This window comes from Balaenoptera acutorostrata, chromosome 2, assembly GCF_949987535.1.
Source record: "Balaenoptera acutorostrata chromosome 2, mBalAcu1.1, whole genome shotgun sequence".
In the NCBI taxonomy this organism is placed as follows: domain Eukaryota; kingdom Metazoa; phylum Chordata; class Mammalia; order Artiodactyla; family Balaenopteridae; genus Balaenoptera; species Balaenoptera acutorostrata.
This window is the reverse complement of record NC_080065.1, coordinates 121125999-121151883: the sequence shown is the minus strand read 5'-3', so window position 1 is coordinate 121151883 and position 25885 is coordinate 121125999. Positions and strand designations below refer to the sequence as shown.

General features: G+C 49.7%; 1 protein-coding gene across 5 annotated transcripts in view; it reads left to right on the top strand.

The window, feature by feature from the left end:
* Positions 1-1910: 1910 nt before the first annotated feature.
* Positions 1911-25885, top strand: part of LOC103002265 (core histone macro-H2A.1) — an 80769-nt gene continuing 56794 nt past the window's right edge. For 4 of the 5 annotated variants that reach the window (XM_057540051.1, XM_057540048.1, XM_057540050.1 and 1 more), the window contains exons 1-2: positions 2017-2157; positions 12114-12318. In XM_057540051.1, coding sequence (XP_057396034.1) covers positions 12147-12318 — 172 coding nt within the window. In that variant the 5' untranslated portion in view covers positions 2017-2157; positions 12114-12146. Of the gene's footprint in view, positions 2158-12113; positions 12319-25885 lie in introns of all 5 variants that reach the window. The other variant, XM_057540047.1, reaches the window with a different exon arrangement.

Here is a 25885-nt window from a genome sequence, read left to right as displayed (position 1 = left end):
GTCTTTGCTTAAATGTCACCTTCTCATGGAGGCCTTCTCTAAAGTTTGAAACCCCACCCCAACTCATACCTCCTATCCCCCTTCCTTGCTTTGTTACTGAGCCCAAGCTTGTACTCCTTGCCGCATGACAGGCCAATAAATCAAGAGACGAGTTGTTGGGCCAAGGAATAATGACTTTATTCAGAAAGCCAGCAAACCAAGAAGATGGTGGACTTGTGCCCCAAAGAACCATCTTGCCTGAGTTAGAATTCAGGCTTCTTTTATACTAAAAGGGGAGGGAGTAGAGTCAAACATTTGCTGGTTCTGGTCAGCCTCTGGAGGGGATGTGTTAATTTCTTCCTCCCTGCAGTCATTCACAGGTGGGCCTGGTCAGGATGGTTCCTGTGAGCTAACCAAAGGTATTTTAGTTTCATGCTCATTACCTGGGAGGCAGGGTTCGCAGAGATGGGCCATTATATATAATTTAAGCTTATAGGAAACACCCTTTTAGTGATTAACTTGTAGTAGGATACAAAATTTCTTCCCTATTGCAGCTTTATTTTTCTCTATAGCCTTTACACCATCTGGCACATCATCTCTTTTGCCTATAACCTTTCTTTCCCTACTGCACTGCAGACTTCAGGAGGTCAGGCATTTTTGCATGTTCTGTTCACTGCTTCATTTTCATCACCCAAATTGGAGCATGGCACAAAGTATGACCACAGTAGTTAATTGAATTAATGGATGTGTGAATGGCATGTTTTGGACACTGCTTTGCACACTTTTTTAAAAATTTATTTATTTATTTATTTATTTATTTATTTATTTATTTATGGCTGTGTTGGGTCTTCGTTTCTGTGCGAGGGCTTTCCCTAGTTGTGGCAAGCGGGGGCCACTCTTCATTGCGGCGCGCGGGCCTCTCATTATAACGGCCTGCACACTTTTAAAGTATAGTGTAAAGCATCATGGTGAGGGGAGGAGGTTACCACCGCTGCTACAGGGGCAGCTTGAGGGAAGGGGGGGTCTTTAATGACTCATAATCTCCCATCACCAACTCCAGCAGCCACAGAACAACTCTGCGGAGGGTATGTATTGTTATCTAAAGTTGGTCCACAGCTGGGTGCTGAGGTGGCTTTGGTGGAGGGAGAGGAGAGAAGGAGAGGGAAGGCCCCTGTTTAAGTCCTTGGGATGGGTCACTAACGCCTTCAGGCCAAAAACCAATTTAGGAATACAAGATAAGTTTTGCATCGGCCCCTCTTTCTGCTTGTCTGCAGTTTAAAAAAAAAAAAATGTGTGTGATGATAAAGAATCACTGTTTGTCTTAGTAAATCTCAACTTGGGTCCAAGAGTGAACATTTGCTGAATCGAAGTAAACGCCTTCCATGCAACAATGCAGATCCAGACTTCTAGGGGTCACTATGAAGAACCTCAGGGGTGCGCATTAGTTGGTCGCGGGGAAGACCAGGTTTGATGGGGGCTTGTGTCTAAAGACAGCGGGAGGTTCTGAGGTGCGCGGGAGGTTTGCATTGGTTGGGGAGGGAAAAGTGCTTGCTGGTAACAGCAATCGTGCCTCCCTCCCTGCGTTAATGGGAAGGTTTCTAGGGATGGGCAGCAAAAGCCCCCCTCAGTAGGCGCTCAATAAGTGTCACTCGAGACGCACAGGCTGGGACGCGCGCTGGAGAAGCGCCTCTGCCGGGGTCCCGACCCTTTCCCAGGACTTAACTCAGGGCGAGTCCCCGGCTCGGGCGGGACCCAGCGTTCAGTGTCCTGGAGGGCTGACCGAGGGCTGAGGGCCAGAGCCAGGGCCGCGATGCGGCCAGGGGACTGACCCACCGACGTCCAGGCGGTACAGCGCGGAGGATCCCGCGCGCGCAGCCGCGGGCTTGGGGTCAAGGCCGGGGCGCCCGGGTGGCGCGGGAGGGGTGGCCGGACGCGCGGGGACGGGATGGGATGTGACGAGCGGCGCGCTGTGCATTGTGGGAATCCCGGGGCCGCGGCTACTGGTTCCAGTTCACTCAGCAGCGGAGCCGGGCGGAGGGGGCGAGCGCGGGGCGCGCGGGCGGGAAGCGAGGAGGCGGGCGGGCCAGCCAGGAGCGCGGAGAGAAAAGGCGCGAGCGGCCGAGAGGGCACAGGCCAGACACCTTGCTGCTGCTGCCGCTGCCGCCGCCGAGCCGCCCCGTAAGTGCCGCGCGGGCCCCCTCGCCGCGCGCCCCGTCCCCGCCGCCCGGGTCCGGCCGCCTCGCTCTTCCGGCCGAGGGTCCCTGGGAGCCTCCGGGCCTGGCGCGTACCGGGCGGCGCACGGCCGCGCTCGGGCCGCCGGGCTCAGCGCGGCCCACGCCGGGGCCTCGCGCGCGCACGGCGCCCTCCCAGGCCCTGCCCCGGCCGCGCGGGAGTCCCTCTGGTTTTGTTCAAAAAGCAAACCCGGAAGCCAACTTCTCTTAGAACCGCGTCCTCCTGCCTGCGCCTGGGCGCTTTTGTGGGCAGGAGACAGCCCTGGCCCGTCCCCCGGCGACCCTTCCCGGGGCGGGCGGGCTGGACTCGAGGCCGGGGGAGGCGGCGGGGAGCTGGCCGGCCGGCCTGGGCCTGGACGCCCGGGAGCTGTTGTGCGCGGAGTTGTACTTAGTGAGGCGCCCGTCCGCCGGCGAGTTGCCGTCCCCGGCACAATAAGTGGGGCCCGAGCCCCAGGTGGCCGTGGTGTAGGCGTCTGGCTGGTATCTGCTGGGAGGGTGGGGTGGGGGGTTGGGGGAGACTTGCGGGACTGCAGCCAGGCAGGCGCGGGGAGGAGTTTGTCCAGGGACTGCCTGGAGAGGGGCCACGGGAACCCCCGCTGCTTTCGCTCGTCTTCTGACCGGCCTTTTGTTTGCTTTGTGGTTGGGAGTTTTTTTTAAGGTAACTCCGGAAGGCTGTAGGTTCCTCGGGTGGAGAAGGCCGGGAGGGAAGAGACTCGCTGGGGGTGGGGTGGAGTGAGGAGGTGAGTGTGCAGGATGCTGTTGGCCATGCCACCTGACAACAGGTGTGCGGAATGGCGCGCCCCACGTCCACTCCTGCAGGGACCACAGATCACTCAAGGATCTTGTCAGTAGATTGCTTGGAAGGTTCTTTTAGACAAGATGTTAGGGAAAAATATTCCTGAGTTTGAAAGTAAGAGACTTATGTATTGATACAAACAGCTGAGACAAGCCTTAAATTCAATAATTACAATTACCACGAAGTCCTTGTAAGACTTTAATGATCCAATAAACAGCATATAAGAATAGACAATTAGAGGGGCACTCCTGCTAGCTTCTCTCTTCTACCCTTGTGGCTTGAGGTTTTATCATTAAAGAGGGGGGAAAGTGCTTTGTTACAAGGCTTCCTGCTCTAGGGACTCAGGGAATTTTGAACAGTTTTAGGTTTGAGTGGGACACTCTAGTTGTGAATTAGATGGAATCCGCGTACTCCAGGCCACGTTTCGGTTACTAGTCTTTCAGAGGAGTTATTAGCTCTGAAATGGACACGTCATGCCTGCAACTGGAATTAATACCCCTTGTACACAACTAACCAAAGCTGGGCAGTAGCATCTCAGTCTTGCACAAGAGGCTACCCGATGAGGATAAATGTGTTTTTAACCTATTTTTCTTTCTTTCTTTCTTTTTTTAAATCCTCAAGACTTTAAATTCTTCTTTACTCTAGTTTTAGGAGGAGAGTGGGAAATCTTTCCACTTTGTTATTGTTTTAATCTCTTACCATTGTTAATGCTGATCCCTAGATAAAGGCGTTTAGTAGGAGGGAAGGGGTTAAAGTATATGAAAATTGTTTGAGGCAGGGAGGGCCTTTAGAATGAGGAAGGGATGGCTCACATTTTATTAAACTTTAAGAGTTGTCTGGAACATCACACACGACACTCTACACTTTACACAACTATAAGTCACTAGCTTGGTCTATGCCAAATGGGCCAAGATCAGGGAGGGGTACGTCTCAATCTGCCATTTCTTCTGGTCCTCCAGACAGCAGATCTCTGGAAGATCCCTCATCCCTTCCTTCCAAGAGAGACTTGGACTACATACATGTATTCTCAGACCTGCCTCTAATAGCTTCAGAGTTAATGGCGCCCCAAGCCATTTAAAGGAGCTTTATTTAAATAAACAGAAGCATAAACTGAAAACCCAACCTGACAAAACCCAACAAGAATCTATATGTGGTGTTCATCAGAATTTCAGCAGCCTCTAGCTCTCATTTGAGTGTGCCTTTGGATTTATGTCAGCTTTTTCAGAGCCCCATTCTTGGCACATGGACTGGGAAGGGGCAGGGCTCAGTAGGGCCCATACCTGGCTTATGGGTCCTTCCTGAGTTCTGTAGGTTTAGAAATACATTGGGCCCCACCCCAGCTCTTATGAGTGAGCCCAAGTGGGTCAGCTCTTCGTTCCAAAGAGTTGTAAAGCTTGTTAACTTGGATCAAGCCTTCCAGATCAGTGTCTTGCAGCTTTCAGTAAATATTTCTTGAGAATCATTTTCTTGAGGGTCAGGCACTAGGGACAGAACCTGATCAAGAAATGTCCAGTCTTGCCATGTCCCTCCACCTCCCAGGAGGGGAGGGGGCTGGAGGTTGAATCAATCACCAGTGGCCAGTAATTTGGTCAGTCGTGCCTCCTATGTAATGAAGCCTCCATAAAACCCCCAAAGGACAGGGTTCAGAGAGCATCTAGGTTGGTGAACAAGTGGAGATTTGGAGAGAGTGGCACACTTGGAGAGGGCATGGAAGCTCCGTGCCCTTCCCCAGACCTTGCCCTATGTATCTCTTCCATCAGGCTGTTCCAAGTCATATCCTTTTATAATAAACTGGTAATCTAGTAAAGAAAAAAAAAAAAGAAATGCCCAGTTCTTATCCTTGGGAAGCTGATACGAGGAGGAGAGGGCAGGCAGGCAGCCATTGCAGGATCAGTACAGGAGGCCACAGTAGATCCCATAGCAGCTCCCAGACAGTAACCTATTCAGGAGCAAGCCCTTACCAGGCACGGAAAGGCCAAGTAACAGTTGGCTGGGCAAAGGAGGGCAGGTGGGGACAAGTGTTTGAGACCTACCCCACATGTGCAGAGTCTGAGAACAATGAGAACAGGTCATATGGGGGAACTACCAGAGGCTCAGGATGGCTGGATTCTAGAGGGGAGTCAGGTGAAGCCAGGGGGCCAAACAGACCAAATCACAGAGGGTCCTGATCAGAAACACACTGAAGGATTTAAACTTCTTCCTAAGAGCAGTAACAAGCTCTGAGTAGGAGGAAGGCTTGAGTAGGAGGAAGATGTGGTCAGATGTCCTTTATTGGGAATGCTTCATCAGTTCAGCAAATATTGAGTAGCCTCTAGATGCCAAGCCTCCCCAGGGTCTTGCCCTACTGAAGCTCACATTTTCCTCTGATGGCCTTCCATTGGAGTGATTCTCTCTGAGTTTCGCACAACCTTTAAAAGGGAGAGGCAGTTTGAAGGAAAATGTCCTTATGAAGCAGGCAGACAGTGCCTTACTGTTGTTGAAGAATAGTGCTGGTTCCTTTAGTGTCGCTCAGGAAGCACACCACGGAGTGGGTTTGCAGAGGTGAAATTTTAATCCCAGCCTAGCTTCCTGCTAACTGTTCCTGCTTGTAGTGAGTAACACTTGTGTTCAGCTTTTGTTTTTTTCCCGCCATTAAAAACCTAACACATGAGGAGAGTAGTATCTGCTGGAACAAAATGTGTGGTTTAGGGTTTACTTACTGTCTCAATTTATCCTTCTCTCCCTGTTTGCAGTCCCTTGGTTCACTGAGGGTGGACTGTAAGTTCTTTAATCATCCGCCTCATTTTATGGTATAGTGTTTTATGAATGGAGAGAGATGTTTTTTCTGATTGGCCAGAGTACCAGACCAAGTCTCTGTTCTGAGCCAATCAGAGTGCAGCTTGTGAACCCCTGCTCTGTGAGTGATAGTTGTGTAGTATATCCGCATGCCTCTGGGGACATGACAGCAATGACACCGTTAATCATTTGGTACGATAGGAGTAAACGGAAGAGAATGCAGTAAACAGGATTAGTGTCCTGCGCTTCAGAATTAAGTGTCTCGGGTTTGCCTTCGTGAATGGAGTTGATGGGAAGGTGACAAATGCATGTGGACACGTGGGCATTTATCCAGCTGCAGGGAATAGATGGGGCAGTCCTCGCTCTGTAACAGGGACTTGAGCGCTGATAGCTCAGATTCCTCCATCCTTGGGTGCTGGAGATAGGGCTGTCTTACTCGCAGCCCCCCAGCAGTTCTAATCAATATTTTGCTCAAGATCAATATGCACACATTCATTGCTTAGATAATAAAAGACTTCACCATTGACCATTCCAGTGGTTTTGTGAGTGTCCTGATTATTTAAGAGTTTTCTATGCTGCATCTTTTACAGAGGTCAGCGTCTCATAGATATGAGGAAGGTCAGTACTTTCCTCTGGTCTGTGTTACTGCGCCCGTCTTACGGCAAGAAGAGAGATTGCTGGAGCCATAGAATGGTCAGGGAGTCAGAAGGCCTCTGCAGGCTCCAGCCTCAGCCATCAGGGAAATTGCAGTGTTCCCCTCCTGGGAATCCCCAAGGTAGCTCCACAAGCTCCCTGAATTTTGAGGGTCTGGGCTTCCACACGAATGGTCCCAAAGAAGGTCCCGGACTGGTGTCTCACTTACCACATCTCTGAGTCCTGTGGCCTTTGGAAATGCTGCCCTCATTTTTGTCAGGAGAACCCCATCCACTGTAACTAGTCAGTCCCAACCCAGCCAGCATTTGAGGGCCTCTCAGGAACGAGGCAGGGTGGTAGGTTCTTAGAGATACAGTGGTGAACAGAGCAGCCTGGTCCATCCCATCATGACAGACAGGGAAATAGGCAGTGGTGATACAGTGTAACAAGTGCTAAGAGTGGGATAGTTGGCTTTAGAATGTTTATATAAATTGGATCCGGAGTGGCAATCATGTTGGAGGGAGGGGCTGGAAACTGCGCTTGCAAAGCACTTTATATAAGACTGAGAAAAGCAATTGAACATATTTCCATGGTGGCTGAGGTGCATTATAAGGGATTTTTCGCTGGGCTCAGGGGCCACCGCAGGAGTGTCTACTGAGGAAACAGAGTGATTCAGCCTGGTGGAGCCCTCATTGCTGGAAATAGGGAGAGATGAGCCGGAGGTCAGCGGGACCTTGCGTGTAAAGCTAGAGTCTGGGCGTGGGGCTGCTCCACACTAGACTGGGACTGGGGGCCACACGGCACAGCCACTGCAGGAATGGGTCTCCATCGCCAGAGGACATGTTGGGACCGCTAGGTAGGATTGCCCCAGACTGAGGGCTGGAGAGAGTGTTCCAGACTGAGCGAGTGGCATGTGCCGAAGGGTAGAAGTGGGAATGAAGGTGGTTTGCAGCGCACTGAGGAACCAGTTAGGGTGCCCTGTTGGTGAGGAATAGAAGGGTGTGGTAGGATGGCCATTTGCCCTCCTGAACTCTGTTGCCCCTCCTCCTTGTTTTTGTGTCCGTCTTATTCATGGAATCCTCACAGCCAGGCTTCTCATTTGTCCTGTGCTTTGAGGACAGATCACGTTGTAGCGGTCTCATCTCGATCGCTGAGGGGCTTGTCATCAAAGACCTGCTTCTCACTCGAGCCTGGCTCTTCCCTCTACGGCCCCCTCCACCAGTGTGTCTCTGTGTGAACTTTGGGTTTCTGCAAACAAGGTTCATGTCTATTGTGAATGATTTATTGTTGGAGGAGTTGCAGAGATAAAGACCACAGAGATCCCTTCAGGACCAACCACAGAATTTTCATTTCCTGGCCTGATAACAGTCAAAAAGACCGCCAAGCTAATGTTCAGTAACGAACAGATGCCAGGATTGCCTGAAGACCTATCACTGTCTTCAAAGCCTGTGGGGCCCTCTACAGGGCTGAGGGCTTCTGGTTTGCTGAACAGGGTGCCCCCCTGGTGGACGAGTCCAGGAAGGAAGGACACAGCTTTGTTAGTTCGATAAGGTATTATTGCTGTTTCTCCTGTGGGCAAGCTCAGTGCCCTGAAGAGAAGGTGAATGCAGAAGAAGCCACTTTCTCCATGACGTAGGACTGTCCGTCTCTCAGAAAAGGCTAGACGTAGGACATGGGTCAAAGTAGGCTTTGACTGGTCACTCAGAGCCTGGTTTCAGGGTCAGCTTTCAAGTTGGTCTGTCAGGTTACAGAGACTGGCTGTTTCCTCTTTTCTTCGGAGCACATAGCTGGAGGACATTTCCCAATCTCTCTTGCAATTAGGTGTGGCCACGTGACCACGTTCTAGTCAGTGGATCACAGGGGTGATGTGCCCCACTTCCAGGCCTGGCCTCTGAAAGCCCCATGTGTTGTCCTCCATGGCCCTTTCCCTCCAGTAGTAACCCTGACTTGTGCATTGAAGGGTGGCAGGAGTCTGGATCCACAAATCGTCCTGCAGAGAAGCACCAGCCAGTCATGGAAGCCGCTTTGGACTTTTCACAAGTGAGAAATAACCTGGGGGGGGGGCGCTTATTTGTTACAGCAGCTAACCTAGGACACATAGGCTTTCAGTGGTAGGGCTGTGACTTGAATCAGGTCAGTCTGACTTTGGAATTCGAGTTATTAACCACAGTGCTCAACAGCCACTTCTGTCACAGCCACTCTCTCCCCCCACGTTGGTGCCTGGCCATAGCTGCCCACATCCCGTAGACCTCTGAAGAGCAGGATGGACCCAACATGTTCTTTGATTGGTTGATCTGGAGATTGCACATCATTTTCCAAATGATGTTTTAAAAATCACCACAGGTTACTGGATGTCATGAGGCTGCATGGCTCAGTCAGAATTCTTTCAGAGCTGTGGCTGCAGCTTGGGGATTTATAGTTGGAAGTGCAGGAAGAACATGAGGAGGGGTGAGGAACAGAATCCCTTGAGGACGGGCCCCTTGGGGAGGGGATGAAGACTTGGGCTGCTCTATCAGAGAGGAGCCTGACTCCAAATAAGACGTGAAGATGTTCTTCTATCAGCAGAGTGGCAGTGATGTTTAAGATCTTTCCTGGGACCTGGGGAGCTACAGATGAGTTGACTTACAGCACCTGGCATGGAGTAGCTCCAGGTTGAGTCGAGTTGGGGAGACAGGCACACAGATATATGCCGGGGTATGTGCCGTGGGAACACAGAGCAGTGAGCAATTCCATGGTCAGGACCGAGGAGAGGGGTCATGTGAGCGTCAGTTCAGCAGGTTGGCAAGAGGACAGAGGGTGTTTCAGGCAGGGGAAGCAGCCTATATAAAAACATTCTGGACACAGCTTCACAGGTCAGGAATTCAGGGGCAGCCTGGGACATCAGCCTAGGCAGGGGTGGCAGGAAGCAGTGCTGCCGAAGTAGTTGAAGGATGCTGTTTGTGGCTGGCTCAGGGTGATGGGGAACCAGCAAAGTGGGCGGAGATCCTCTGGTGTCCATGGAGAGAGACTGGTGCTGGGGAGAACAGGTGAGAAGTAGTGGGAGCTGAACCAAGGCAGGGAGGGCGAAGAGAAGGGAAGAGGCTTGAGAAGTTAGGGAAGCCTCTGTTGAACCTTACTAATGACTGGGAGCTGCGGAGGTGGGCAGAGAAATAGGGACAGGGTGACTCCCGCCTGGCAGCTTGATGCATGGTTTTGCCACCGCTGGGGCTGAGAAACCCAGAGGAGTTCACCTGCCTGTGGGACTTAACAAGTGGGCCCTGCCGCAGGCAGTCAGAACAGCTCTGGAGCTCAGCAAGCAGGTGTGCGCCGGCTTAGGGACCTGGGAGTCACCAGCATGTCGACTAAGTCTCTTGACTCAAGTCAGAGGGAAACCCCAGGAGCATTACTTTTGAAGAATAAGCGTGTCTAGGGCCCATCAGTTCCCTCAATGGTAGTGGCTCCTCTCTGGGACAGGACATTGTCCCATTCCCACAAAGGCAGCCCTAAACATACCCAGACAGGTCCGCCTGTAGACAGAGCTGGAGTCTGTGCTCCAAGAAGAACAGGCTTCTCCTTCTGGAAGAGGGGAAGCATTCAGATGTAAAAGCTCTTAGTCCAAAGGCATGGGGTTGGTCTGTGAAACACATTTGCATTAAAGCAGAAGACTGCTAGGAGCCCAGTTACAGCTTTTCCCTGCAAACACACATGCACACACGTGTGCACATACCATTTCCTGCTCAGAGTGAGCATGGGCACCTGTTTGCAGGGAATGTTTTAAAATAGAGCTCATTACAGAAGAAATGGAACCAACTAATTGTTTCAGAAAAACCAGACCCTTCTGGGACTCTCTTTAGCACTCGGTGATCAATTAAGACTTGGTGCCCCCCTTGACAGGGTGAAACACAGGGTTCTCATCACAGAGGCCTTGAGCCCCCTTAATTCTGGTGAGCCAGTCAGCACAGCTGCCCCAGAGTGTCCAGGAATTCTGCTCTCTGCTGTTTTGGCCATCTCTCTGTCAGGCAGGTGATCTGAGATGATCTTGGGGTTAGGGTCGGGTGTCAGAGTAACAAGGACTCCTAACTTTGTGGCTTCCATGGTCATAGAGACATGGACTGTGGCAACTGGAGGGGCCCACACACCGTGGAGCCTGACCTCAGTTTACGAGAAGATGAGAGACCTGCCCATTTTATTCAGTGGTCTGAGCATCAGTGACTTCTAGGGAAGGCTTGTCTGACGCCCCAGAGCAGGCTGAGGGCTCTGCATAGCCCCCCTCCCAGCACCCTGCACTGGCCTTTCACAGTTACCATTTAAACGACTGTAGGGTTATTTATTGTTTCTCTTCCCCACCAGCTCTGGGAGAACAGGAACCACATCTGTCTCGTGCACTGCTGTCTCCATTCCCCAGCATAATTCCTGAAGTGAATGCATGAATGGCTTGAATGCTCTTAGTAAACATTTGTGACCTTACTGTGTGGTGCTACACTAGGAATACAGTCGGGGGCAGCCCTCTGAGACCTTGCAGTGTGATGGGAGAGACGGCGGGGTGGGGCGGGGGCGTGTGCACGTCAGTGCTGTGGTGTGAAGCACATAGGAGCCCAGAGGGTGGAGCACTCAGGGAGGGGTTGGCAGAGGGCAGAAAAGCCTGAAGGATAAAGGAGGTCCTGGTTAACGGGCACAGCCACTGTGGAGGAGGGCACCTGGGGGGACTGCCTGTGTTTGTGTTTAGACCTAAGGAAGCACAGGTAAAACTAGATGGGTGTGCCAGGCCTAGATTTCTAGGGCGTTTGGCGACAGGCCGAGGGTCCTGATTTTATCTTGGGAATTGTGGCAGCAGGGAAAACTTTAAAACCTCGGCCATGGCATATTCAGATTTGTGTGTACGGAGATAGCCCAGCCAGTGGAGGGCAGGTAGATTAGAGTGTGGCCTGTGGTGAGAAGACCTTTTCAGGAGATGTTTGTGATCATTTGGTTAAGATAGTGGTGACCTGGATCCAGGCACAGTCGGGGTGGAAAAGAGAGGACCCCACAGTAGGTGTTGAAGAGGGGGGATCCTTCGGACTGGGGGGCATTTTGGATGGGGGTGGGTGGGGGCCAAGGAATGAAGAACTCTCCTCCCTCTTCTCTAAGGACAGGCCTGTCTAGCAGTCTGGAAGTGCTCAGAGGGCCTCTTACTCCAACCTGGCTGCCCACTGAACTCCTGTGAGCTGTTCTTGCCTCTCACAGGTAAAGGACCTTAAGGTAGAGATGCTGCTTTCATCAGAGAACCTAGGTATATGCCTTACATCTTCATTCTAGGGGCAGGTGACATAGTTTTCTTTTCTTTTATGAAGGCTTCGGCAAATTTATCAGCCCAGGTCTCAAGTGTATGGAAATACAATTATTAAACAAGCGTATAGATGGTAGCCAAGAAATCCCATTTTCTTTTGCATCGTGTGGCATAAAGGTGAGGCACTTAAGAGCAGTCATTGTCAGCGTGACGTTTAAATGGAAGTGGCCGATAAAATTGATGTCATGGTATAAAATGTGAAAAGCGAAGCCGTTCTCTTTTCCAGGGCTGAAGCACACCGGCAGAATGCAGAAACTGGGCTCGTGGGGCTCAGCGGCTGCAGGCAGTGGCATCTGCTGGCACAACCCATTTCTTCCAGGGGCCAGAAGGCATGGGGAAAGGGGAGATGCACTGTCCCCAGTAATCCTGACCCGTGTGTCTCTTGCCTCCACAGTGTGTTTACTGATCCATCTCCAGGACCACCGCCATGTCCAGCCGGGGTGGGAAGAAGAAGTCCACCAAAACCTCCCGGTCCGCCAAGGCAGGAGTCATCTTCCCTGTGGGCCGGATGCTGCGGTACATCAAGAAAGGCCACCCCAAGTACAGGATCGGAGTGGGCGCGCCCGTGTACATGGCCGCCGTCCTGGAGTACCTGACAGGTGAGTGTGCCCGAGTCACTGCAGACACCACAGCTTTCCAAGGGTTGGTAGGACCTTGTTCATTTCTTTTATTTTGAAATTTTTCAAACCTACAGAAAAGTTACGAGAACAGTACAGTGAACATTTTTACCTAGATTCAACAGTTGTTAACATGTTGCCCCACTTGCTTTATCTCCCTCCACCCTGTGTATGTGTGTGTGTGTGTTTGTGTGTGCACTTGGACGTTTCTGGAGAGCCCAGTCCAGTTGTTTTGCAGAATGTCCTTTAATCTGGGTTGGCCTAAGGCTTGGATTTAGGTTAAATGTTTTGGTAGGAGAATTCCATAAGCAATGTTGAATCCTTCTCTGGCATCATGTCAGAAGGCGCCTGCTGTGGGTTTGTCCTGTTATTAGTGATCTTTGCTTTGGTCATTCGATCAAGGTGGTATCTGTGCATTTCTGCACATCCTGGATCACAATCTGACACCCATTGGCTTTAGCATTCCTTGATGATCTTACCTGGATCTGTTATCACTATGGTGGTTATAAAATAGTGATTTTTCTATTTCTGTTATTTTTCCTACATTTGTTAGTCGGCATTCTTCTGTTAAGAAAAGCTTTCCTTCTGCCCTTCCCTTCTTTTTATTTTTTGTTCTATCAATGTTGGTTCACGGATTTTTAAAATTTAGTGTGTTATACACTATCATGTCATTACTCGTTATGATGGTCACATTGTCTCAAATTTGACCTTCAAGCTGGTTTTTATGTCCTTCTGCCCCCTCTCCATCAGTTTCTGTACATTTCCTTGCTTTCCAACATAATGAGATAGTCTCATCTCCCCCTGACCTTCTCCTGCCCTAGTCTTGGAATCAGCCATCTCTTCAGGGGCGTCCTTGGTCCTTTTCCCAGATATAATGTTATTGGTCTTATTGGTGGCGCCATAGCAACTGTGGGAGGCCAGCTGGGCAGGGATACCACCCCCCATTTTTAGTAATGAGAAAACCAACCTCTGGGCATAAAAAGATTTGCCTAGGGTCACATATAACCAGGAAGTGCTTGAGAAGGGATGCACATCCTGCTCTCCTTTTGTAATGCTTTTACCACTTTTTGCTTCCATACACCATCAGGGTAGGTGGCATGCAGCGACAGCTGTCTCTCTAGAGCCAGAAAGGAGAGACTCAACAAGACAAGGCGCCTCTTCCAAAGGGAAGTGGTCAGGCAGTAGAAGAGCTGGGTCACTTCCTGCTATCCCAGACCTCTCAATAAGACAAGACCAAGGTTTCCCCCACAGAGAACACAGTCACGAGGGTTATAGAGTTTTTTTTGTGTTCTGTTAAAAGAGTCTAGGCATAAAAAGTAATTGGGGTTATAGTTGTGAGGCCTTTGCACATATTTGGAACTTGGACCCTCTGCTTGTCAGAGACTCATAGGTGGCATGGCTGGTAGCATGAAGTAGGCCTCATTCTTCTCACTATGCAGATGAGGAAACAGAGGCCCAGAATTTATGTGTCACATCCAGGAAAACCATGTATAACACTGGCAGTCAGCCAGGGAGACCAGGGGAGAAGTCACTAGATAGGACTCAGAGAACATTTTTAAGGTCTGGCCCTGCAGTTTACATGCTTTGCGACCCAGAGAGAGTCACTTAACCTCTCTGGACCCCAATTTCCTTACAAATCAAATGGAGACAGCAGTCCCTGCTTCACCAACTCCAGGCTGCTATGAGAGGGGCTTTGTTTGAGTATAATGGTAAGCTGACATGATGTGCAAACCCAGCCAGCCGGTGTTTCCTGGTTCCCGAATGCTATGATGCCCCTGGCACTGGAGTGACACTGGGGTGTTCACAGACACTTTCGTTAGGTCAAGTACAGTAGCAGTTTCATTTCTTCTGTCAAGCTTCCTCTTTTCAGTTAGCAGGGCGTTGGTGGGGGGATACCACTTCTCCATCATGTCTGAGGCAACTACTGTCTGTGCCACACAGAAAATCTGTACATCTTCCTTGTCTATGCCTGGCTGGCTCTGAAACTGAGTGCAGTGCTCATGAAGGCCAGGTCAGCAGGTCCGTTCTCATGGGGTCCAGGCACCTTGACCCTGCACCCTCCCCACCAACTGTGCCTGTCTCTGGCTGTCATAGGTGCAGTAGTGGTCCCAAAGAGGGGTGGGAATGGTCAGGGCAGCCCAGCCCTAGAGCTGGCCAAGTCGCTCAAGGCAAATCCTTTCTCTGGCGTTAGCCATGTTAACCCCTGTATATTAAAGAGTAATATGTATTTTTAAATTTTACCATGTCCTTCCAGCAGAGCTATTAGCTGAACCTGAACCACTTCCTCTGCCTACACGCAGTGCTGAGTCATTGACGTGACTGTTGCCCAGTGCCTGCCCCCGACTGGGTACCTGGTCTGTGTGATGGGGCCTTGAGGGACGTCCTGAGCACTGTACTCCATCACTGTTGGTGGTCACTTGTGTCCGGTTGCCTGATGGGACAGGAGCTGAGTTCTGGGGCCACGTCCAGTGAAACATTGCTCCATCCCACCCACAGGACAGTGCTGCACACCCACCCTCACTGCTGTCAGGCGGTGATCTGCCCTGAGCCCCTCGGGCTGGGATGTGGGAGCACGTGGGTATTGGGAAGTCCCGGGCATCTGCCTGCTGAGAACTTTGGTTTTGGTCCCTGAGAGAGAAGTAAAGGTGGACCAGCTCGCTTTCTGCTCTTTTCTTTTGCTTCACTGAAGACCCCTTCCCACCCATTCCACATACTCACCGAGCACCTGCTGTGTGCCTGGCACCATGCTAGGCTCTGTACGAGTGCACAGGAATGACTGGGGAAGAAATGGTCTCTGCTCCGTGGGGCTCTCACAGTCTAGTCTGGGAGAAAGAACCAGCCAACCCAGATGGTTACTGGCTGTGCTGAGTGCTCTGGAGGCTGTAAACGGGACAAAGGGACCCAGGTGGTGATGTGGCCCAGGAGGGCTTCGTTGAGGAGGAGACATCAGCTGAGACCTGGAGAAGGAGACGGTGCCGACCAGCCCTGCGAGGGCTGGGAAAGGGGCCCTGCCACCCACTCACCTACGCACAACGCACCTACTGGGTGCCCGCCTCTTCCCAGAGCTGGGAGAAGCCAGGAGAGCAGCACTCACGCAGCTTAGGGCCGAGTCAAGGATGTGGCCCAGACATCATGCTCCAGCACAAGGCATCTGAAGGAAGTACCACCCATTCCGCAGGTCCTCATTGAGAGCTACGGTGTGTCCGGTGCTGAGATATAAGCCAGAACAAGACCTCCCCCCAGCCCAAAGAGCTTTGTCCAGAGGCAGGTACAGGCAAGAAAAAGGCAGTGATGATGTAGGACCGCATGTGCTGGGAGTAGGTTTCAGAAAACGTTTCCTGGAGGATGCTTGTTAACCAGTTGACCAGAGCCGCCCTGCTTGTCTAGCTGTCACCTGAAGGGCCCTATGGAGGGATTGTTTTCTTCTCTTACAGGTGGCGTACACAATTGCAGGCATGGTGATGGGGTGCCACACAATGCTCTTTTGAAATGGCTGGGCCAGGCCTCCTCCTGTGAGAAGGCCCCGGTGGAGAGATGAAGAGGGGTCTGGATGCTCACGAGTTGCTGAGCTAGCTGCAGGGCCCACCTAGGAACAGGTGGCTCTGGAGCAGGGAGCTGACATCTCCTTGGTGGCCAGCCAGGGGCACCACTTGGGGTGCCACGATGTTCGGTGGAATCAGGTAGAGGCAGCAGGGCCAGGTGGTTAAGAGTGTGGACCTTGGTGTCAGAGCTGCCGTTTCTTCACTGTGGTCTTAGGCAGGTCACTCACATCCCCAAGCTGCGGTTTTATTATCTGTGAAATGGGGGTTACAGCAACTGTGTCATAGAGTTATTATGAGGTGGAAATGAGAGGATGCACGTGAAGTGCTTTTCTGTGCCTGCACAGTGTAGGTGCCCAAATGCTAACTGGTAGCGTAAAAGCAGAGGGAGGAGTCCCCAGTAATCCTGCTCTGGCTGCTGAGGTGACTGAGGGTTGCCCACTTCCTTTAGGGATGGCGATGGGGGCTGTCACTGCCCACTCACGCGTGGTGTCCTTTCATCAGGCACCTGTAGAACATCTTGGCTGTTTCAGACCTACTCGTTCTGGTTTATTTCAAGCTGCCATTTGACCCCTCCTCAAGCCTGAAGCACCCTCAACACCAAGGTGCCCTGTTAACCGAACTCTTCTGTCTGGTATTGAAGGCCACTTCTGTCCTGAGCTCGTGGCACACTGATGAAAACCTTGAAGGGTTTTCTGGTTAGCTAGGAGCTGAGCATGCCCAGCCCCGGGCCTGTGTTAGGCCGGAGCTGCGGCCAGATCAGCATTAGAGCATCTGAACAGGCAGCCCCCCGGCAGGCCAGGGGCCGTCAGGGCCCAGATAGATGATCTCCTGTGAAGAGCATGTCTTCGGGGGTGAGGGACCATGCTCACTCATGGAGTACTTCGTGGGTAAGTACTCCTCCTTAGGGTCTGTTCAAGGCTGGGGTGGATGTGGGAGGAGGATGTGGCCTTGCGTCTTGCTGTGAAACTTGAAGCTGGCGTCTGTTTCTCCTCTTGGGTGCAGAGCCCAATCATCTGCCAAACTTAAAAGGAAAAGGCAACATCTGGAACAAGCTTGAGTCTGGCGACCAGACAGCTCCTTCTGCACACCTCTATGTGCCTGGCAGCCCTTCTGACTCTTCCCAGAGCTCGTCCCGAGGAATGTGATGCTGTTTGCTGGTCTTCCCAGTGCCCCAGGACAGTCCATTCTCCACCCGTTGGCCCTTGACCTTCCAGCCTAGGTGATGATAGTAGCCCCACCTCTTGGGGTTGCTTTGAAGATTGATATTGCATCTTATGACTTTAGCCAGCATTCCTACCAAACACTCAATAAATGATGGATAAAAATAAGTATTATCATGGGGAAACTGAGGTAGTTTCTTTGAGGCATCATCTTTGTCCCCATATTACTGTGGTACTTTTTTCTTAAATGATATTTAAAGGGAACTTGAATTTAGTTCAGCTCAGAAAGCATCTTTGGAGTTTCTTCCCTCTGCTCAGCACAGCACTGCTCAGTGCTGGAAGGTATAGGAGACATGAAATAAGGAACACGTGACATGGCTTTTGCTCTAGTGGAACTTCCATTGATGTTGGGGACACACACGCCCACAGGCCAGTAGGGGAATAGGGCAGGTCTAAGGGACAAGTTAAAAGCACTGGAGTCCTACAGTGGGGGTAGCAGGGGGAATGAGAAGTGTGTGGAAGAGCAAAAAGCAACCATGCTATGATTCGATGGATGCAAAGCACTCTGGGTCAGCATTGCTCAGACTGTGTTCAGCAGAACCGAGGTGTTTTGTGAAATTTAAGAGGTAGTCCACCGAAACATAAGGCTCTATGGGTGAAATCAGGAGATGGCTAGATTCACATTCCCTCTTTTGAGATGGATATGTGAATACCTTTGTTGAGTTCCTGAGTAAAGGAACTGGTTTTAGTTTGGGAACCACTCAGAAACCACTCTCTTTACTGCAGGACTTTTCAGAGCCTTTAATATACTGGTGTCCCATGAATCCCCAAGTGAGGGAACTGTGATATGTAGCGGTTCCCAAACTTTTATCAGAAAGCCTTTCAAGGAACACCTGTAAACACCTTGCACCATACCGTGTGGGGAGACTTATGGGTTAGGCCCATGAGAAATGGTCCATGAGAAATGAAGAGTGCCAACTGAAGAAACAAAGCTGAAGGCCACCATGAAGGGTGCATTTTGGTCTGGCTCATGGCATTGAGGCGCAGAACTTGGCTGATAGATAAGGAGACCTAGGTCTGCCTCCTCCATACAGGGCTCAACATATTAGAAGGTGCTTCAGCATTCACACAGGGTGGCTATGACTTGGGGAAGCTGTGCAGTTATTCTGCTAAGCTGAGCCACTCATGCACTGACTCAGGGAGGGCCCACCACTCTTCAGGGCTGTGCTAGTCACTGAGATGCCAGAGAAAAGTCCCTGCCCGTGGGACTTACCCTGGAGGGAAGTGCCTTTGGAGTCACTCACCCAACGCCTGAGAGAACAGGCCTGGTTCCTGGTCATCAAATCCAAAAAGATGTCTGATGACATCTTTTTCTGGTCCAGAAACCCTGTTACATAGCCTGATCACACAGCTTATTCTGCCAACCTGCCTCCTAGGATGTAAGCCTGTTTGCAAAAATCAAATCTGTTCTCAGAGGATTTCTCGACAGTAAGGAGGATGGGAAGCCCTGGCTGCCAGCTCTCAAGACTGAATGTTGACACTTCGTAATAAGTGTAGACGCCCCCCCCCCCCACCAGGGGACCACCGTGAGAGTTCTGCTGATTTAGATACCCCAGCTCTGGTCTGTTTAAAAACCTACTGTTGTAGTATTACATTTCCACCTCTCATAGGATAAGGCCGTGGCTAGAATTTTTTTTTTCTGTCTTCTTTGGCTCTAATCTACAAAATGATGAAGATATCCAGATTTGCATATTCTTAACCCCCTACTCCTTTTCCATTTCCCCGTGCCCTGTGCCTCCCCATGCCCTGTGTTTCAGACCTCGGTCTTCCCTCTCCTGTTTCTTGTCAGTGACCAGGACCTCCACGCTCTTCTAGCAGGCACCTGGCATCGCTCACAGCAGGCACTCCAGCCTGAAACTGCCTGTGGGTACTTCGCTAACCATGGGGAAGTTTACAGGGCCAGCTCCTGACCTGGGGAACGAACAGCGTTCACCCAGCGGACCCTTATAGCTACTTTACAGACTGGATGAGTCCTAGCCCTTGTGCCTGACTGCATCCTGTAGTAAAACCCCGGGGAAAAGGGATGGTTGTTAAAAATACATCTTGCTATCTGGTTTTGGCTAGTAAAGTGATCATCCTCATCCCAAATTTCAGCTTGTTTGATTTCTAATCTATAACTCAGGTCAGGTGTTGCATAGCCCTTTGGTGCTAGTCACTGTCTGCACTCCATCCCTGCCCCCATCTCTTGTAAGTATAGTAGGGAGAGGCCTCCTCTGTCAGCAGTGTGTCCTGTTACACAGATACTCATTTCAACAAACATCCATCCACTTGGCATTTCTGGCCTGGGAAAGAAAGGATCCGATAAGCTTGGAAGATTAGGGTAGGCAGAGCCTGCAGTTGTCTCTGTCACTTACCTGGCCTCTTTACCGCTTTCCTATCCGGAACAGCCAACTGTGTCCTGTACTCAAACAGCTAAAAATAGGGCAGGGAGAAGAGGACAGGCGGGCTCCGTGATGCTCAGAGGCTCTCTGAATTCCTGTGTCTCTTGCTTGTTTGCATGACCACCCTACCTTAGACTTACACTTCAGGCCAGGACCCAGCTAACTCTTGCCAGTGACTTCATGCTTCCCTGGAGCTCCCAGAACCCCACAGCACTCACTGTTCTGCAAAGCCCTTCAGCAGCTGAAAGGGAGGACTAGATTTTAATGAGCCAGAGGGTTGCGACTAGAAAAAAATTGGAAACACAGAAGTTGAAACTCCAGTGTACTGGCAGCCTATATTTAATGTATGTTCCCTTTTCCAGTTATGTGAGTAATTTATGTTTGAAAATTTAAGAAGGGAAAACTCACTAATAATCCCACTGCCCAGAGATAGCCGCTGGCACTGAATGCCTTTTGTGTGTATGTGTACATGCATGAAAGGGAGTTAGATTTTAGTCTATTTGTTTTTATTAATATCTGCTATTGATGATCACTGTACATGATCATACAAAGCAAATCATGAAGTCATTAAGGGAGAGCTACATTGTCAGTCCTCCTCAGTCTCCCAGGAGGAATAGATGATTCTGTGGTGGATGAACATTCAAGGGGCGCTTGAAAAAAGCAGCACTTTAGCACAGTGTGCCTTTGACATTTCCCTGATGACTTGTTGTCAGATGGCCAGCCTGTTAGCAGACCCAGGTGAGTCAGACTTCGGGGCTGAGGGCAGACATAGAAACCACTGAGGGGTGGAGTTTCCCCAGTGCTTCACTTCCCCATCCAAGGTGTGGAGGCGGCAGCACGGCTTGAGGACGTGCTTCTCCCAGGGCCACTTGAATCTGCTACAGAGCTCAAAAACTGAATTTTTATCTGGTCCTTCATTCAGTCCTTCTAAAGAGGCCATGAGTTTGTCCAGGAGAGTGTAAGTGTGACCTGGGCCCCCTTCACAAAACAGTGGACCCATGTCCCCTGCACTCTCGGCCCTGGGGGTTGGACCACATCACTTGGATCAGAGAAAGGAAAGGTCTCATTGCTTTCTTTTGCAAATATTTTCTCCTGCTCTGTGACTTCATATTCTCTCAACACTGTCTTTCACAGAGCAGAATTTTTTTTTATTTTAAAAAATTTTCAATTCTTTTTTTCATGTATTGTGCCGTTGATGTTGTATCTAAAAAGTCATCACCAAACCTTGAGGTCATCTAAATTTCCTCCTATGTTATCTTCTAGGAGTTTTATAGTTTTGTATTTTACATTTAGGTCTCTGATCCATTTTGTGTTAATTTTTGCAGAGGGTGTTAGGTCTTTGTCTAGATTCAGTTTTTTGCATGTGGATGTCCAATTGTTCCAGCACCATTTGTTGTAAACCTCTCTGCTTTCTTGAAGATAAGCCACGGTGCCTAGGAAACCTCAGTGGTCAAGGATTCTCATTGTTGCTTTATGATTTCCCTTTGAAGGGCTATATGCAACTTTCATTTCTGTCATTGGGGTCAGCATATGCATAGCTGAGTTCCCACCAGAGGTTCTGTTTTTGCTTGGGCCAATGGGAAGGCACAAAACACTACAAAACTGATTCTGGATTTAGGCAAGGAAAAATCTGTGACCCAAACTGTGCGTGCGTCTTTCATTCAGACCTTCCATCTGGGCTCACTTTATATACATCCTTTAGAATTTCATTTAGTGAGGTCTTCTGGTCGTAAGCTTTCTCAGGCTCTGATTTTGAACATGTCTTTATCTCATCCATAAAGTTTTTAGCTGTTGTTTCTTCAGTGTCTCTATTCTAGTCTCTTTCTCCTTATGGAACACAGATTAAACATTTATTGGTCTTTTATCTAAGTTCCATATCTGTTCATCTCACTCGTATTTTTCATTTCTGTCTCTCTAGATTACTTTCTGGATAATTACTTCTGGTCTATCTTGTAGAACTATCTCCCAGTTTACTAATTCTCTCTTCAGCTGTGTCTTATCTGCTATTTAATTCAATCACTGAACTTTTAATTTCAATTTTGATATTTTTTACTCTAGAAGTTGTTTGGTTCTTTTGTGAATCTGCTTGGTTATTCTTTATAATATCTTGTTTTCTCTTCATTTTCAGAATTTTCTTTAAATATATATTATACACAGTTCTCATATATTTTTCTGAATAATTATTTTTTCCCCAGCTTTATTAAGGAATAACTGACAAATATAATTGTATATATTTAAAGTGTACAATGTGATGCCTTAACATAAATGAAATGATTACCCAATTTATCTGAATAATTCTAGTATCTGAAGTCTTTATGAGTCTGTTTTTGCTGGATTTTCAGTCATTGTTCAGAAAGCCTACCTCTCTCCAAGGCTGCAGAGGAATTCCCTCATGCTCTTGCTTAGTATTTTTATGGTTTAATTTTTTACATTTTTACTTTGACCCATTTGGAATTTATCCTGATATATAGTGTGGGAGAGGGATCAACTTAATTTTGTTCCAGATGGTTACCCATCTGTCTCAACACAATTAATTGGATATTCCGTCTTTTCCCTGGTGATCTGAGATGCTGCTTTTACCATACATGAAATTTCTAGATATAATTAGGGCTACTTCTCGACTTTCTTTTCTGTTTCATTGGTATGTTTATCTGGTTATATACTTCATAATATGTTTCTCATATCTGGTAGGTCTTTCCTGTCTTTTTATTTTTATAGAAAGTAATTATTTCCTTTAATAAGTAATACATACCAATGATAAAATTCACGTTCCCAAAGGACATACAGTGAGACATGCATTTCTCTCCCTACTCTTTTGCACACCCAGTTCTCCTCTCAGGAGACAATCAGTGTTATCAGTTTCTTATATATGTTGTATATGTTTCTAAATATATTCTTCTCCCTTTTCATTTCAGAATAAATATAGAAAATGTAATGGGTGCATGTGATATACAAAGACTGACATTTATATTTGAGCCAAAATCTGAGGGTGGTTGATCTGCCTCTAACCTGCCCCAACATCCCTGGTCCCCTCAGCCAACCTTGAGTCCTGATTTGAGACTGAGAGGGACGGCCTGCCTGGATCCTGGGCCACCCTGGGGCTGCTTTCCCCCGGGATGACAGCTTTGTAGTTCACACGGCCTGCCATGGATTCTGAGTGTTTGTTCTAATCCATGAAATCAGGACAGTGCCTTGGAGAACATCCCTGCACTTCCATCCTGCATCACCGCCTGAATGCTGCAGTGCTTGTTCACTGGTTTAGTAATTCATCTGTAATAACCTATTTGTGAAAGAGTTACCAAGCTCTGACCAGGTACAAGGTGCCGAGCTGGGTGCTGGGGGTCCGAAGAATCACTGTTGATTTCAACAGATTTGTACTGAGTGCTTGTGATGAGCCAGACATCCCTGAGGACATATTAGTGACCCCCAAGGCTGGGACTGTGCCTTCCCTACCCCTCCCTCATCACCGTGTACTCAGCTGCTCAGCACATAGGTTTTTGTTGAAGGGTAAGAAGACTAGTTAGAGGAAGGATGAATTTCTGGAGGGGGGAATGTAGGTAATGTCAGATGCTGCCAGGAAATTGGTAAGGATGAGAGTTGAACTAGACCCCTGGATTTTTTTAATGATGCATAATTAGGATTAACACCAGGGCGTCGTGGACCAGACCTGCCTGAGGAGAGGCAAGTGGCAGGGCAACTGTTGGTGGCAAATAGGAAGGCATTGGGAGTGTTTCAAGAGTTGATCTCTCACTCCTGCCACAAAAGGATGTCTCTAGCTGCACCTCAAATAGCAGAGGAAGCCAGGAGCTGCCCAACTGATTAAAGTAGCAGCATCCCAGGAGAGGTGCTCGAGGTCCCCCTGGGTTCCCCTGTGGATGACCATCAAGAATGGCTTTAAAAGAACTACTTACTTACTGAGAGGAGGAGGAAGTAGGTAAGAATTCTACAAATATCTCTTCTCTCAATATCTTCCCATTAAAATATCAGCAACTAATAAAATATATTTATAGCCCTCTTACTTTCTTTCCCTGCCTGAGGCCTTCTCTGTCTAGTCAACCCAGAATAAAATACCATGAGAGCAAAAAGCCACTCCTCAGAACTATAAATAAGTTCTAGCAAGAAGACAAACCCAAAGGATACTAACCACAGTCAGCCTCTCTCTCTCTCCCTCTTCCCACCACCCCCTCCAGTTCTGGTTGCCAAGAGGATGATACGCACTCTCCTCGGATTTGCCAGGCTGCTCAGCCAGCCTACAGCTCTGACCCTGCCTCCACCTTCCCTCCCTCCCTCTCTCTTCCTTTATCTTCCACCCCACCTTCTTCCTTTTTAGACAAGTGCCCTCCATCTAGTGGCCAGAAAACACGTGTTCCCTGGTACCTCAAGAGGCCTGTGGGGTCTACAGGGGGACATGTGTCGAATGGCCTTGATAGAAGACATTTACATATGTCCTCCTTATAGAAGGAGGCTCCTTCTCTGCCAGAGCCCACATTTCTTGCCTGCAGAACTGTGAGAACCATGTGGAAATCCAGGGCCTCTGGAAAAGGCTAATCTATCGGCTTCCTTTGCCATCGATATCCTGATTGATGCTCCCTGGGGTAATGGGTAACTGAGGTAGTCTTTGGTTAGCATTTCTCTGTTGTCTCTGTAAATCTGGATATTGACCGCTGCAAGTCAATATCTGCTGTTCATTCAGAAAATGAAGGTCTTTAACTCCAGTAGCATTGTTTTCTTTGCTCTCCCACCTCTGCCCCAGGCCCTGGCAGTCTCCCTCCCAGATTAAAATTGTGGCTTGTCAAAATGTGAGTTTTGGGGCACAGAGGGCAGTGCTTTGCACGCAGGCAAAGGCGGGACGGTTTAGGTAATAAAACGCCTGCCATACATTGAGCATTCACTATGTGTCAGGCATTGGCTAAGTGCTTTACATCTGGAAACTCACTGAATCCTCAAACCACCTATTTTGCTTAGGAGGAAATTGAGGCTCGAGGAGTTTAAATAACTTCTCCAAGGTCACTCAGCACAATGACTCATCTCTAGAAGAGCATTTCTGTAGGCTCTCAATGGAGCTGAAACCTTAGCAGTGAAAAGGAGAGCCCTGGGACTTGGGATTTCTCAGTGCACTTCGCGTCTCCTCTGCCTTTAGTGGACATCTCAGGAGGATGGGATACGCCCAGGCCTCCACGGCTGGCTCCTGTCCTCCCCAGAGCAGCAGCCTGGCCCAGGAGGCAGCTGTGGACTCACGGGAGGGGTGGGCCCTGCGCAGTCACAGGTGATTGCCAAAGGGCACGTGGTGTGGGTGTGCCAGGCGGGAGACAGCCCTGTGGCCTGCCGTGGGCAAACAGGACAGAGGTCCTGCGGGATGGGCCTGGAAGGACGAGTAGTCCCTGACAGGAAGGAGGAAAGTCGCGGACTTGTAGGAAGGAGGTGCATGAGCACAAGAGGGGTGATGGCCATTGGAGGGACGTGTGCTGGGCTATAGGGAAGGGGCAGTCTGGTCAGTGTGGGAGGTGCTGCCTGTAGCGGGACACAGAGGTCCTGGGGGAGAAGCACCAGACGGCCGCCCTGCGGAGAGCGGAAGGCAGTGCCCAGTCGGGTGTGGGGAGGCTGTAGCACTCAGCAGCACTGAGGGTGGACTGAAGGGCCAAAGGGTTTTGCCCGATGTCCCTTCATTGTCCTCTTAGTGAAGGGGAGGTGGAATCCTGGGCGACAGAGCTTAGGCAAATCCTTAGACAAGTGGCCCTCAGCATTGGGAATCCGTTTGGGCAGACAGAGCTGGGCTAGTAAAGGTGACCCCAGGAGCGGCAGCCCCTTTCGGGGCCTCCCCTACTATGACACACTCATATCGCTCTAAAAACAGTCAGTTATGAAAGAACCTAAAAAGTCTTCATGTGGTCAGATCTTTTTTTCCACAAGCAGGATTAAGCAGGCTGGGACAGACGTCAAGGCAGGAGGGTGCTTACGACACGCAGTTGCCAAGGCCAGTGGGGTGGCATATCGCATAGTTGCCATTTCTCATTTATGCTGTGTTTTCAATTTACTTTTTACATTTTGAAAAGATAAATTGTGCACAAGATAAACTCAGCGCCAAAAGGCTAGAAAAAAATGTCTCCCTCGGATCTGGTCGCCGATTCCACTCCCAGGAGGCAAAGCTGTGCCTCATCTCCAAGAACACGTGTCAGCGCGGGCTTAAGCGCGGGCGACAGGCATGGCCTCTGCCCCCCACAGGATGGCAGCCTACCAAAGCCCTGCTCTGCTCCTTGTTTCCCCTTTAGAAGTCCATCTGGGAAGTGGCACCATGTCCGGGCTCTTTAAATGAGTTTCCTCTTTACATTACACTCTTCAAATCATTTCATGTTAGCAGACGTCTCTGATTGTTCACCCCTTCCTGAGATGAATTAAGAACAAATGG